At 41.4% G+C, this 15,802-nt stretch overlaps 1 protein-coding gene across 1 annotated transcript in view; it reads left to right on the plus strand.

Moving 5' to 3' along the window:
• The window catches only part of LOC121949058 (contactin-associated protein-like 5), a 362,843-nt gene that overhangs the window by 328,176 nt on the left and 18,865 nt on the right, over nt 1-15,802 (plus strand). Inside the window, exons 19-22 of the mRNA XM_088082827.1 lie at nt 3,686-3,913; nt 9,471-9,604; nt 12,502-12,589; nt 14,280-14,483. Of these exons, the coding sequence (XP_087938953.1) occupies nt 3,686-3,913; nt 9,471-9,604; nt 12,502-12,589; nt 14,280-14,483 (654 nt within the window). The remainder of the gene's footprint in view (nt 1-3,685; nt 3,914-9,470; nt 9,605-12,501; nt 12,590-14,279; nt 14,484-15,802) is intronic.

Raw genomic sequence — 15,802 nt, forward strand, 5'->3', positions numbered from 1 at the left:
TACTGTTACACTGGTGACCTTTGTAGAAGTGGCCTGTGGCCATGTGTTTGTGCTCTGCTGCTGAGTCTAGCAACAGTTATGTGTAAAAACTGAAAATACACTATGAAGGGCAGCTACGCTGTGATGTTGCTGTGTGTTGTTCACGCAGTCATTCATTCAGCTGAATTTAAATGACGCAAATGCAGATTCAAGTGAGTATGTCAAAGATTTTTCATCCTCACAAGTTAAACATTTAAGCGTGTGCGGCCATGCTAGTTGCTTTGTGAGGCTGAACTTTGGCACAGTGGTACTTAATGCTAACATCGGCATGCTAATGTGCTAGTTATCAGGTACTGACTTTCAAAATTCTCAGACTTCTCCTTTAGATGTTAGCAAGGCTGATGACTTTAAAATTTAGTTTGGAGTGAGCTTTGGTATCAGTTAAGTGTTGGGATTCAAAGGACTGCACAGATAATTTGTTTATTTGTACCACTTTAACTGGACATGTGCAGAGATCTCCCGTAAGTCCAGCTCTATTGGAAATGGTGGCTGAGACTGCATGTCCTCTGTTCTCTGAAACAAAGAGACAGCCATGTGCCTCAACCCCCAGGTGCTTGAACTTTGGCACCTTATGGTGCTTTTCTACTACATGGTACCGGCTCTACTCTGCTCTCACCTTTTGTATTGGGTACTTTTCTGGGGGACGTTTTCCATTTGAAGATAGTGCCTCCTCAGTGTAGCTGGTTGTCATAGCGACGCCGTGGGATGCTGCCATGATGTCAGTTTCAACTGGACACACATACGCACAGGGTTTGAATTACACAGTTACTTTCAGGGGAGTCCCATTCTCTAGTGTGCACCACTTAACACGTAACATTCATAAATTGTGCGACAGTGTGCGGTCAACCGCTGTGTCCCAGTTCTGGGTCTGCAACTTTCAGAGGACGCAGCCTACGCGGTCTACAGAGGCAACTTTTCTGCTGTCAAGGCTCAAAGAGAGAGGGGGAAAAGTACTAAAACAAACAAAAGAAAGAAATGATGGAGCCAGAATTGTTGCTTTTATTTTTTTTTATTTATATTTTGCTGGAGGAGGAGGAGAAGCGCCTCTGTCGGTGTCTGGAGCTGATTTATCTCCAAGCAGCAGAGCCTTTCTCAGCGCTCAGTGGGCAGAGCACTCCTCTGCTGGGGCAGCACAGCGGGGCTACAGCGCCGAGCTGGCTTTACATTTCCATAGCTAATATGCTAGGTGGCTACATGTTAGCATTACTACTGTCAAGTATTATGAAAGAAATTATGAGGGTTTTAATGTCCCTCTAAGTTTAACGTATCTGGTGTTTGATTTTCAAATGAGTAAAAACCCACATTAAAAGTGAAATCAGTACAAGTATTTTTGAAGATCGTGGGCACGCAAGGAATCTTGGGAATTGGAAGGCCGCAAAGGATAGTAGCGGTGCGTTCTCCAAAAAGAGGGATAAGGAGGCCGCATTTGTAGGCTGCATTTGAAGGAGCCTTTGAATTGGGACAGCCTTCGCGCAGCGTTGTGAGGTGATCGGCCTTTGAATATAGCCTCCGAAGGATGCATACCCTGAATTGGGAAACAGCTAATAACAGGGTCACTGCGAAAAAGATGTTGTGGAGTTACTACTTAAATGTAACTACTTATAGTAATTAAATTACAAAATAAATGTAATTGCAAACATTTACATCCATCCATTGTTTTCAGCCTATCCGAGACAGGGTCATGGGGGCAGCAGGCTGAGCAAAGCTCTCCCAGTGTCCCTCTTCCCAGCAACATTTTCCAGCTCCCCGAGGTGTTCCCAGTGCAGATGACATATGTAATCCCTCCAGCAGTTCTGGGCCTGCCAGGAACACCTCTAATCGGAGGCGCCCAGGGGACATCCTGATCCTGAATGCCTGAACCACCTCAATAGACCCCTTTTGACCAGAGGAGCAGCTGCTCTGAGCTTCCTTAGAGTAGAGCTCCTCTCCTTTCTAAGGCTGAGCCCAGACACTCTGCAGAGGAAACTCATTTCAGCCACTTGTATCTGCGATCTCATTCTTTCAGTCACTACCCAGAGCTCATGACTACAGGTTGGGCTCAGAACACAGATGGACAGGTGACACCAAACCTCCTGTCCATCTCACGTTCCATCTACCCTCACTAGTGAGCAAGACCCCGACATACTTGAACTCCTCCTCTTAGGGCAGTAACTCTCCCCCAACCCAGAGAGGACAATCCACCATTTCCCCGCAGAGAACCACGGCCTCAGATTTGGAGGTGCAGACTCTAATCTCAACCACCTCACAATTGGCTGCAAACCACCCCAGTGCATGTTGCAGGGTAAATCTGTTAGTTACTGAGAAAAACAAAGGTCATTAAATTACAGTGGAAAGGCAGATTATCTGCACATGCCTCATACAACAGTGAGGTTTTTTTAATAGAGAATCACTGGCATCATTTTATTGTAAATCACTGGCATGTGTTATGAACCAGTCTGTGGATAGAAGTGGTTCTTGACCATTGATCCATCCATCCTACCCTCAAAGACTGCCATACTGTCTTATGATTTTGAAGGATAAGATTTTGCTCAATACTGATATGATGACATGATGTTGCACATTTGATACCAACTAAAACATGTCTGTAGCATTAAGTATTGAAAACTCTCCAGTTGGCATCAAATGTTTTACGAGATTCATACTCTATTCGAGCTCTTTGATAAGATAGTTTGTGATTTAAATCTGAATTTTGCTAATTTTACAACAAGGTTTCTTGAAAACTAATATACATTAAATTCATTACTATCACTGAGAACCTATCTTAGTCATCACACATCACCACCCACGTTAAAAAGTACAGGAAAGGCTCTACTTCCTACAGAAACTTAGGAAGGCTAAATTCCGGATAAAGATCCTGGTTATCTTTTACAGAGGAGCAATAGAAAGCATACTGACTGGAAACATCACAGACTGGCATGGTTCGTGCACAGCCCAGGACTGGGAGGCTCTACAGTGGGTGATTAAAACTGCCCAGAACAACACTGGTTTCCATCTACAGAGCATCAGTGACCCCAGTGAAGTGAGGTGTCTGCACAGAGCCCAGAATCCTCTGGGCTCTGTGCAGACACTGAAAGACAGCAGCCACCCCAGCCACAGTCTGTTCACCCTGCTGCCATCTCTCAAATACATACAGAAGTGTCCCCTGCAGAAACACCATACTACGGAGAAGCTTCTTTTCCCGGGCTATGAGATCAATCATAGGATCAATTTTAATTTCATTTCTTCTTAAACTACATTTAAGAAAATGACAAAGCTTACCTTGTACCTTGGTGCCTCCTTGACTTACCTTCAGTATCATGATTTGGTGAAAATTTCAACTGTACACAAGAATGTCCCAATTTATTGGCCAGATTGTCTATAACTGTTCTTATCCCAACCCTACTCTCCAGAGGATGAACCCTTCACATTTTAATGACCCTATGACCTTTCATCCAGTGCACACTTTATATTTTTAGCTCCATAACTGGTGAGAATGAGAATAGAAACATCATCAGTATGTTGTTTTTTTCTGTCCAACTCAGCTCATATTGTGTCGTGTAATAACCACTGCAGCCTCTCAGGAGGCTCACAGGACTTTACAGTGTCACTGTTATTAATAATGGGCTCTGTCTGCCTGTGATTTAACTCCTGTCCTGTTTGTGTGCAGAGGTGTCTATGTCCTTCGACAGGGAGTCCTCGGTGACCTTTACCTTCCAGGAGCCCTTCTCGGTGATGCAGAACAGAAGATCACAGGCCTCAAGTGTTATCAAAGAAAGAAGCAGCAGTGCCAAAGAGGACATGGCCTTCAGCTTTATCACCTCCCAGAGCCCAGCCATGCTGCTGACTGTCAGCACCTTCAACCAGCAGTACATTGCTGTCATCCTGGCTCACAACGGTATACACACACCTGTTATTTCACAGTGCACTAAACACAAACACACAGCAGGCATCAACACAATACTGCCATACATAGTTTTTAGAAATACACAGTGGGCCTCATGCAAGAAAAAATTCAATTGTCATCAAGTCCACTGATTTTTGGGATTCACCACTGTTTTCTTATTTTTGCTTTTCTCTGAGCTAACACTCTTACCAAGATAAGAAAAAAAATCTCACTTTCACAGGCCAAAAATTGTTTTCCAACACATGAAAAAATACATTTTATATGTGAGGAATGTTTAAAAATGCATGAATAGTATTTAGTCAAATTTAGAGTAACTTTAATGATTGGATCATAAAATTTTGAGGGCTAAAGGGATAGTACTATACTTGATCCCAATTACTGTGCTGAATATAATTAAATACATTTACTGCACTAAAGTACAAATCTGAAGAACTTTTATGTTACCTGAGTATTTTAATCTCATGCCACTTTCCACTTCTACTCCACTACACTTCGGAGAGAGACATTCTACTTTTTACTTCAGTATTATTAGATAACTAATAAATTCAGATTTTTGTGCACAAAAAAAAATGCAGCTGAAACAATTAGTTGATTATCTAGAAAATTAATTGGACACTGTTTCTTTTATCGTGCATCATGTTTTATGCAAAAAATAGCATATTTAGATTTATTAAACTTAAACATTTTGCATGCCTACTTTTACTTTTAAAACTTTAATACATTTCCCCCAAATCACCTTTACTTTAAGTTTATTTAAGAGTACATTAAATTCTTCTTCTTGACACTAAACCTGCCCTTATACGGTGTTTAGGAGGTGTTACCTGTGCTAACAGGTGACTGATGATCAGTGGGAGTCATCATTGAGCACACCTGGTCAGAGCAGATTTGGGTGGTTCAGAGCTTTAGTGCATCTGGAGTTGACTTCTCATATTTTCTCTAACCAGAAAATTAAGAGAAACTGATGGGCCCTCGCACCCCCAGGTATGTCAGGGTACTTGTGGGACTCCAGCTAAAGTGTTCATTTCATTTGAAATTCTCATAATGTATGCACAGAGTTTAGACCCTGGAGTGAGATATTTCACATGGTGTAGTACTTCCAGCGGCTACTAGGTGGCAGTGGAGGGGACAAAAATGCCATGTCATCTTTGTGTACATCATTTGTAGACCAAACCATGTAAATATCATGTTATTCCAATGATAATTGTCCCTCAAGGCGTACTTCCTGTTGCCAGTAGGTGGCACTATTATGACTAGTAATTATTGTCATACAGATGTGTTCAGGGTGAGGCCCTGAACCTATGAGGTTTCAGGCAGTTCGGACAATGTACACCAAAGTTACATCAATGTCCTGTTTTCTTGTAAAACATCAAAATTCAATGCCCCAAATGGGAAAACCATAAAAAAAACTCTGGATGCTTTAATAACTTTCAATTGGGAAGGTCTTAAGATGATACAGACAGAATTTCAACTGGATCTGATTAATTGTGTAGGCCAAGTTAATAAAAGTATTTTTTTTAAATGTTATTTCCTGTGGCCACTAGGTGGTGCTATGACGACTAGTGAATATTGTTATACAGATGTGTTCAGGGCGGGACCCTTATCAAACAAATGAAGTTTCAGGCAGATCAGACACTGTACACCAAAGTTACAACAATTTTCTGTTTTATGGCAAGACATCAAAATTGTACGCCACATAACAGGAAAACTGTAACTGTTTGTTGTTTTTTTTTTTTTTAGTTTTGCACAGACCTGTGATAACTTTTCATCACCAATGGGTTGAGAATGGACACACGAATTCTGTCAATTGGATTAATCCTGTAGGACAAGACAGCAAAAGTATAAGTGCCAGAATTGCCAATCTGGCACTTATCTAACTAATCTGTCTATCTCTGGGGCTGTCCGTTCCCTGTATGACCGGTGCCGGAGCTTGGTCCGCATTGCCGGCAGTAAGTCGAACTCGTTTCCGGTGAGGGTTGGACTCCGCCAGGGCTGCCCTTTGTCACCGATTCTGTTCATAACTTTTATGGACAGAATTTCTAGGCGCAGCCAGGGTGTTGAGGGGGTCCGGTTTGGTGACCTCAGGATTAGGTCTCTGGTCTTTGCAGATGATGTGGTCCTGTTGGCTTCATCGGGCCGCGACCTTCAGCTCTCACTGGATCGGTTCGCAGCCGAGTGTGAAGCGGCTGGAATGAAAATCAGCCCCTCCGGATCAGGGATGAAGTCCTGCCCCAAGTGGAGGAGTTTAAGTACCTCGGGGTCTTGTTCACGAGTGAGGGAAGGATGGAACGGGAGATCGACAGGCGGATCGGTGCGGCGTCTGCAGTAATGCAGACTCTGCACCGGTCTGTCTTGGTGAAGAGGGAGCTGAGCCGAAAGGCAAAGCTCTCGATTTACCAGTCGATCTTCGTTCCTACTCTCACCTATGGTCACGAGCTTTGGGTAGTGACCGAAAGAACTAGATCGCGGGTACAAGCGGCCGAAATGAGTTTCCTCCGTAGGGTGGCTGGGCTCTCCCTTAGAGATAGGGTGAGAAGCTCGGTCATCCGGGAGGAGCTCGGAGTAGAGCCGCTGCTCCTCCGCATTGAGAAGAGCCAGATGAGGTGGCTCGGGCATCTAATTAGGATGCCTCCAGGACGCCTCCCTGGTGAGGTGTTCAGGGCACGTCCCACCGGTAGGAGGCCCCGGGGAAGACCCAGGACACGCTGGAGAGACTACGTCTCTCAGCTGGCCTGGGAACGCCTCGGGGTCCCCCGGGAAGAGCTGGATGAAGTGGCCGGGGAGAGGGAAGTCTGGGTTTCCCTGCTTAGGCTGCTGCCCCCGCGACCCGACCCCGGATAAGCGGAAGAAAATGGATGGATGGATGGAGCACAAAATTCAAAATGGTCAACTTCATGTTGGTTTTGGGGTAGTGCTGCACGATAAAGCTAATTGCAATTGCAATCGCGATTACAGGCTGTGCGATTACATAACCGCACAAAAGACTAGCCACATCCCACGGCAACACAACTGATCTGTATTAACACTTAAGATAGCACAGAGAAAAATATGAAGAATGCATGCGAGAAAACATTGCAACAAGACTGAGAGAGACTTTAGTAGCATGGGACCTGTGTGAGGAGCGTCAGGTGACCATCACTACAGACAGTGCTTAATAAATGGCAAAGATTCCGTTGTTTTGGCCATAGACTTCATCTTGCCATTGGTAAGTTAACTCTCTCTACACTCTTTTGCCTATCTGCCATGTGTACTATTTCTTCTTTAATCTGAATTTGTTTATATCTAGTATTATTCGACCATTCTGAATAAGTGAAACTGCATTATCAGCCTTACATAGTTCCAAACAGCTCTTTGGTTACTAGTAATTGTCTCCCTGTTATGTGTTTGCTTTTGATTTTGATGTATTTAAAAGTGTGCTATATAGATTAAGTTCTTCTTCTTACTATTATTGTTATCATTATTATTATAGTTGATGGAAATTTACCAGCAGCAGCAGCCTGAAGCACAGTGCACCATATAAATGGAGGAGGATAGCTGGATGTGGAAAGTCCACCTGCAGCCAAAGCCAAGAAGAAAACTTTCGTCAATTAAAAGAAATACTTAAGTTTTTTGGAAAATATTAAGTTATTTAAAAAAAAAAAAAATAAACTGTAAAAACTAAAGGTTTTGTATTTTTCTCATTCTTCTTAATATTTGTATGTTCTGAGTTGAAAAAAAGCATACTTCAAGACTATTATTATTCTCTGTATTTTCCTTGATAAGGTAGACTCATGAGATCATTTATTTATTTATTTTATCGTAATTGCAAATGTAAATTGCAAATGTCAATATTGTTCAGTATTATCGCAATCACACATTTTTACCAAATCGTGCAGCACTAGTTTTGGGGGTGGGTCCAAGAGGCTTTTTTTTGTGTCTGGGTATTATACATAAGTGTACCTAATTTCGTAATTGTAGGTGAAACCGGCCATTGGGTCTACATTTGCCACATTTTTGCCACACCTGTTTCCGAAACCACCAAAATATGAAATTTTTCGCTAGGCCGGACGAGCGTACCAAGATTCATGAGTTTTTGAGCATGTTTAGACCTCCAAAAATTTGGCAGAAAAATAATAATTCCTTGCATTCCAAGAGGGTCCTCACACCGTTCAGTGCGCAGGCCCTAAATATGAGAATAATGCTGGAATGCTGCTGCATGAGGCCCAGTATGTCAAATTATTAACAAGACCATCTACCAGACCAGTCTGTTGTCACACATTTTCTTACAGAGACTAGGACTGTGATGTCAATGATAGTGAGCAGCGCAAAGCATTGTGGGTCTCTATTTTGTAGAGACTGAGTACCATACCAGTTGATGGGGATAATAAATTGTTGCTTGCCACCCACCAATAATCTCAAACAAGAAGGAAATGATGCAACTGAGTTCTTGCAGTTATTCAGATTATCAGGTTTTAAACACACAGCAATGCTGAATGTTTGCTTCGTTATCAACAGAATGCATTTTCTTTATTTTTTAGCTTTTCAGCTCGTAAGCAAAACAGTAGATCTCATATTTCTCAATAGATCTTAATTTAGCAGAGGCATTGCAAGGCATCATGGGAAAGACAAACAAATATCACCTTCAGCAACATTTCCCGAGACATGTTAATGTGTTCACAGCATGTTCACACAGGTAAGTTAAGTATAAACAGTTTTAACTGTTATGTAGTTGCCGGTGCACCACCATTGCCGTTATCTTTCTTTATAATTAGTTCTAGTATCAAGTGAATGATTAAAAAAAAAAAACTGTCAATACCCCCTCCGTGTTTATAGTAAACATTAATCACCATGAAGGAAACTAGAAAAAAATGTTGTTGCTTGAGTTGAAAGTGTCAGTGTGTGTGTGCTGAGTGGCCATTAGGTTACTAAATTTCATCATTTCTGAACTGCTGGAAAGTGCTGACACTCACTCCACATGGTATGAAAAGACATCTGGGACAGTACATTTGGCAGCTCATTAAAACTGAGCGCTCCTTGTGTTTGTATGGATCGAGGCCATTTAATTCCTTTAATTTTTTTCAAAGTAGCGCTCCTTTGCTTCCTCCTTCAGCGTCCCTCAGTACAGCATGTTGCACCGGCTCTTGGACTTCTTCGATGTATTTTTTGGTGGACTTCAATACCAACTTTTAGGTGCACCACCTACCATGCTGGATTTCTGTCTTCCCTGGAGAGGCATGCCCTAATCAATGCCCAGAATGCACCATGACGTATACTATCATATACATTATTTCATGGAAAACATAGTAACACATTTGTACTGTTTTTAAATATATAGCCCATGTGCATTCTTTGAACAGTGGTGAGTGTACACAGTTTTTGCTTAGGTTTTAAAAAGTGTTCAACAGAACTGAATTTGATTTAATCAAACATGCAGGGAGCCTGTTTCAGGTGTAACTGACAGCAACATTCAACAACACAACCTGAAACCATCCAGAGCACTCAGATGTGGATTTCAGGGTCTGCTTCCTGGCCAGCCTCATCTTTTCATGCTGTTTGTTGGTTTTGTGTGTAGGAAGTCTGCAGATCTGGTATCACCTGCAGATGCACAGGAACCCAGATGTGTTCAGTCCCATCCTCAGCAGCCTGGCAGATGGACGACTCCACCGAATCAGAATCCACCGTGAGGGCAAATATCTCTATGTGCAGGTAAGTGATGGAAGGCATATACAGTATATATATACTGTATATATAGTATATATACACATACATATATATATATAATTTTATAATAAAATGGAGTACTGTAAATTATGTATTACAAATATTGGCATGTCATTTGTATTCAGTAATTGTGTACATTTTAAAGAAATCTGACCCTACCTTGGCTTACTTAGATACACATATGGAAAAATGACCAATTCAACAAGATTTGTCAGTCTACAAAAGTGAAAAGACAAAACACTCTGCTTCTAAAACACTCCTGATGTGGTGTGACACTGTGCGGTGGAGATAACAAATCTGTTCACAGCCAAAACATCAAGTTTAACAGCTGTGATTTTAGCGTACAAAAACGTGTGACCTGTCAGATTCTCTGATGCTTGAGGATCAACCAAAAAGACTAAAGTGATGATGATATTATCATGCGAGGTGTTTGTTCACTGCAGACAGACTGTGCACTACAGTTTATTTTCACAGCTATTTATTTTTTAAATCTAATATAGACATATAAGGCAACAGTTTCAGATTAAAACTAGCTTTTTGTGGCAGCCTCTAGCTAACCTGCTAGAGTGTGCGCCCCATATGCCGAGGCCATTGCAGCGGCCATTGTTCGATTCCAGCCTGTGGCCCTTTGCTGTGTGTCACTCCCCCACTCTCCCCCACTTCTCCTGTCATTCTACAGCTGTAGAATATAAAAAATAATAATAAAGGGAAAAATCCCCCAACTCACAGCTCATATTTTATTTCCTCTGGCAACTGCATCTGGTCCTTCTCCCGTTCAGACACATTTTCAGACGTCCCAAGTCAATCACAATCATTTCAAATACTGTACAATCCCTCCATTGCACCTTTTGTACATAAATTTTGTGTCCTTTATATTCTAATTTGTCATTTTATATATTTAAGCTTCTATATTTTTTATCTTATGTTCTATTCTATTTAAATTCACTATTTTTATTCTTCCTTTATGTTAATTGATTTGCTCCAAAACACCAAGTCACATTTCTTGAAGATGTGAATGTACTTGGCAATAAAATTGGATTCTGATTCTGATCCTGATTCTGATTGGGATTTTGATTCTGATTTATCTAATATGAGTGTTTAACACAACGACAACTGACAACTTGCAAAGGCTTTGTTTTTTATGCAAAATATGCAACATAGTGCTGTTGAAGCATTTTCAAATAACAAAAACATAGAGATTCCAGACTAACTTGCATTTACAGTTAATGTGGATATTTCAGCTATAAAACAAAATGTGGACTTAAGGAAGATGATGATGATGATGATGATGTTTATAGTGATTTACAGCTAAAAACCCTATTTAGGCCACAGAATACAGTGAAAGAAATTGTCTGCATGTAACATGCATGACTTTGCACCCATAAAGCACCCTGCACCTACCCTTGCACAAACAGAGTAACAATATTACCCACCATATCACAAAGTTACATCAGTATCTCCCACTGTCTGACACCAGGAGGAAATAAAAGCAAATCACATCAGGCAGAGCCATCATGCCTCCTTCTTCTCTGATAGTGATGATTGATTGCCAGAGTAACCTTTTCTTAACCTTTAAATAGGAGATATTTTCCCATAGTTATGAAACATTTATCACCATAAGCAACTGTGTCTTCATGAATCCTGCGGCGCAGCACAGATCTCCATCAAACATGCCCTGCACATTGTGTCGAGGGCTGGGATCAGAGAGAAAACATGATCATACATTAAACATTAAACGTGGGCATGTTGAAGGCTGTGACGTTCATGACCTTTAAATACAGTGCTCTCCCTATTATGACAATTCAGTGGACAGTTTTCCTCAGTGGAAACTCACTGTCTGTCAAACTGGGTAAAAGGATGACTCTCCCACTATGCTGCACAGCCAGTTACCAAGCTACCAAACCAGCACAGTCCGAGAGTGGGAGTGGGAGTCCTCCTCCCACTTGTATTTGGGTGGCTGCTTGTTTAGTGCTCTGACAGTATAGAGCAAATTGGTCCAAAAAGAGAAGTTTCTTTGGTTTGTTTTTTTTCCCCTTAGTTTTTTTTTTGAAAAAATGTAAATCTGTGAATTTCTTGCAATTTGTGGAACATTTCTACCAAGTTGCACATTGTCTTTTTTGCTCAGGTATAAATACTTGTGAAAAGGCATCTGAAAGCGGCACAAGAAAAGTGATGTAGCTCCAGGTTTCACAGGGTTAAATATACTTGATCAAAGCAATAAATCAAAGTTATGAGTAGCACCTTTATTTAAAAGAAAATGAATACAAATTACAACATTTTACCTAATATAAGTGCTTTCACACTAATAAAGAAAAGGTCTACAATGCAGTTACATTAGTGGCAGTATCTCTTATAACAAAGTACACAACATAATGTGACACAAGCTGTCACAAACATGAAACAAACCTCTCAGTGAAACAAACACTTACAGGAACAACATGAATGTAAGAAGTGACACAAAATGATTAAATGAAGGGGTAAAATTTCCATTTAATCTGCAGTGCAGTCAGCAGAGAAATCATCTAGAAATGTCACCAAGGCATTTCACACTTTGCACTTCAACAAGGACCTTATGAAAAATGCTGCAGTGATTTAGAGAGCTCACACAGACCATAGTGCTTTTCGCAAACATATCAAAATAAGTCCTATCTTTGGCTCGATGCACCACAAGCCTTTAGCTGAGCATTAGATGTGTATCAAGCCGGCCATCTGAGTCAGCATGACAGAGCACAAGTGAACAGTCTGAAGCTCTTACAAGCTAATAAGGGCTGATAGCGGTTTGTTTGAATCAGTCGGGAACACAATTTATCATGTACAGCAATGTGCTGCTGCTGCTGTCTTAGTCTGAGTTTGTGTGTCTCTGATTACTGTCCACCCTGCAGATTGACCAGGACATCCACAGAAAGTACACGCTGTCATTTGATGCAGAGCTGATCTTAATCAGATCCTTGACATTGGGCAAAGTCATCAGTAAGTACTCTCATCATGTTGAGGTTTCCCGAGAAAAGGTTGAGTCAACAAAATGTATCATTTTGGCGGTGGGGGTTAATTACACTTTGAGCTGTGGAGCCACAATGGCATGGTGTGGGTATTTTTCTCTGCATAGCACAGACAGGTGAAAAAGCTGATGTGGTGTTGAAGGTGTGAGTCAGTCTCCTGCTGCTCTTTTCACATCTCTGTGGCTTTTGTGTTGGCACTATTCCTCTCTGTGATAATTCAAACTCATCTGCTGACCACAGAGCACACAGTATACACTACAGCTCCTGTGTGGAGTTCTCCTTTTGTAGCTTTTTCACTTGGGCTCAATTTTAGTACTAGTCCCCACATGATCCTTGAGGTTCAGTACCAGTACCTCCCTCAGGGGCTGCAGGTTTTGGTTTTCACATTTTTAAGGCCAATCAATGTGCACATTTGGTGTGCATGCAAATGCTCTCGTGTCTGTATCCAAGAAATGCATTATATCTGGCAGTGAGAAGAGCAGTGCTGTGGTAAAGGGATACTTTGCTGATGTTCAACAAGCTTTGTATCAAAACACTGTGGGTAGTTTGTGTAGATGAACTGTGGTAAACTTCCTTCTATCTAACCAGTGCCCAGATATCCCTCCTCCCCCTGGGGAAACACCGCCAGATGACACAATTTATGTTAGCCATTCAATTACAGAGTCCCTCTGGCTCTTGGGGCTGTTACTTGAATTACAGGCTCTAATTAGGCATTTTTATGTTGCCCGCCAAACATGCCACCACCACTGTGGACACAGAGTATATGGCTGATCCAGAGATAGACCTGCCCCTCTGTCTATCTCTGAAACTCAGGTTGGAATCTGTTCAAACAATAAAACTAGGCAGTGCTGATCAAATATTAACCAAGATTATTTTACTGCACTGCTTATTTTGGGCACCATAAGTGTGCACCATACTGCTTTCTGCACAGTAAAAATGGAGGCCGAAAAAGGATATCAAACAGCTCAAATCAAATATAAGCCAAGATTCTGATAAAGAGTTACACATTTCTTGCCTCAAATGTTTTCAGGAACATCTGTAAGTTTACTGTTTAACCACAATATGAGATCTGGCCAGCTGCCATTGTGTCAAACGGATGAGGTAGCATTATGTCACCCACCAACAGGAGCAGTCATTGGTCTGCATTCCAGTGGTTTTAGGTTTTGTACCTTTTAAGCAAAAGCTAATGCCACAGTCCATTTTCTCTGTTTTCTCTGGTCATGTAGCACCAATTTCTGAAGTATTTGCATCTTTCTACTTTTTGGCCACCCTAGTTTTATGTGAAGAGTCTCTTTTATCAGTGAAATACTTCTTTAATGATGCTATTGTCCAATAAGTATTTGGCTACACTGCAAAATAAGCACATTTTTGGTGCTATTCTGTCAGTGGATCAATTTATTGTGCATGGTGGAACAGTATAAGAAGACACAATGAGCTGTTAGATGAAGAGCTGCAGGTGACAGGTTCTCACCACAGTTTGTGAGATTATTTTCTATCCAATTGAATAGTCAATCAAACACAATGTGAGTTCTAATCTTTGGTCACAGCCCGTCTCTGCATAGTATATCACCACTGTATGGATAAATGCAATAAAAAAGGCTAATAATGTTGCACGCAAATAATTTCAGTATAATTATCTATCCATTTTTCTATCTATCCAGGAAAAGACAACTTCCAAAACGACGTAGTTCAAGCAGGTCTGAGGGGTTTCATTGGCTGCCTCTCGTCAGTCCAGTTTAATCATGTGGCTCCTCTGAAAGCAGCACTGCTGAATCGAGGGAGCTCATTGGTCACCATCCAAGGTCCACTGGTCCAGTCAAACTGTGGAGCGCTGGCTGACTCAATCACATCCAACAATCTGCAAGGTAATACTCTTTGTCAGTCAACTAGATTCAGGCAACCAAAAACCCTTTAACAACTAAACTAATAACTTTTAGACATAGCTGACACTCTTTAGTGCTGCTCTGATGTTCCTCCAAGCTGTGAGTCTGTGGGATCAGTCAGCTCTGGCTGGGAATAACCACACACCTTTTTTGTTATTTCTGGTCAGTTCTGTAGGCTCCTAATGACTAAAAAGTTGCAGTGCTGTAGTCTTTATTGCAACACTAACCTCAGCTAAAGAATGGAGTATTCATGTTATGTTCCCGGCCTAGGGGGACCCAGGACACAACACAAAAGCGCTCTCCAGCTCTCCCACTCTCAAGAAAAAAAAGTCTACGAAGTTTAGAAAGGCAAAATGAGCAGTTTATTACTCAGATGTGAGCAACCAACAGAATACAACACAAAAACGCACCTTGGTCCCTAAACTTACCCACAAACAGAAAATCAAACAAAAGACAGGTCTCTTACCTAAACGCCTACCTGACAAACAGGACCATGTTCAATAAAAGAAAAGTGGTAACTCACTCCCTAAACTACTTAACAATCACAAGTGCTCAAACATGTACAATGCATCATAAACCAAAGGTATCTACTCTAGTAGGCCAAAAGGATGCTAATCAAGCACAAAATCACAAACTACACAAATTCAGATAACACATGGTCTCAGACTGGCTCTGTTGGGAGTGGAGGAGGCAGGAAGGGGAGAGCTGTAGGATTCTTCACCTTTAAAAAGCCCTCCAATCCCAGAGCAGCCAATCCTGCAGCAGCCAAGCCCTCTGGAACACCCAATGATGATACTCCAACTGCATCACACCATCAGTCAGGATAATGCCATGTAAGGACACTGGCACACACAGGCAACCCACCTCCCATCCCCACCTGGCTGTACACTGGTGCATAATAACACCATGATCGGTTCTGTCCAGCTGCATTCTCAGCTGGTGCGGTCCAGCAGCATATCATGCTTATGCAAAAGCTGGCTTTTGGAATTTGGATCTTACAATAAAAGTGCCATCAAAGCAAGGGTATTTGACTTCTGGTTGAGAACAGACAGATTATATACATTTGCCACCTGACAGAAACAGAAATTCACAAATGCCCTCCAGCAACTTGATTTCAACCAGAACTAGCATGCATGTGAAAATTATGCTATCTGATGAAGAGCAGGTACATGCAGACAACAGTGTTGGTTTTCTTTAATCACTTAAAGTTTAAAGAAAATCCAATGACACAATCCCCAAACAACACCAGACAAAGGAAAGAAAAATAATAATGAAATACAATAGGTAAAGACTTACTAAAA

The sequence above is a fragment of the Plectropomus leopardus genome, chromosome 10, assembly GCF_026936395.1.
Source record: "Plectropomus leopardus strain MGB_pleo_1.0 chromosome 10, ASM2693639v1, whole genome shotgun sequence".
Lineage (NCBI taxonomy): Eukaryota > Metazoa > Chordata > Actinopteri > Perciformes > Serranidae > Plectropomus > Plectropomus leopardus.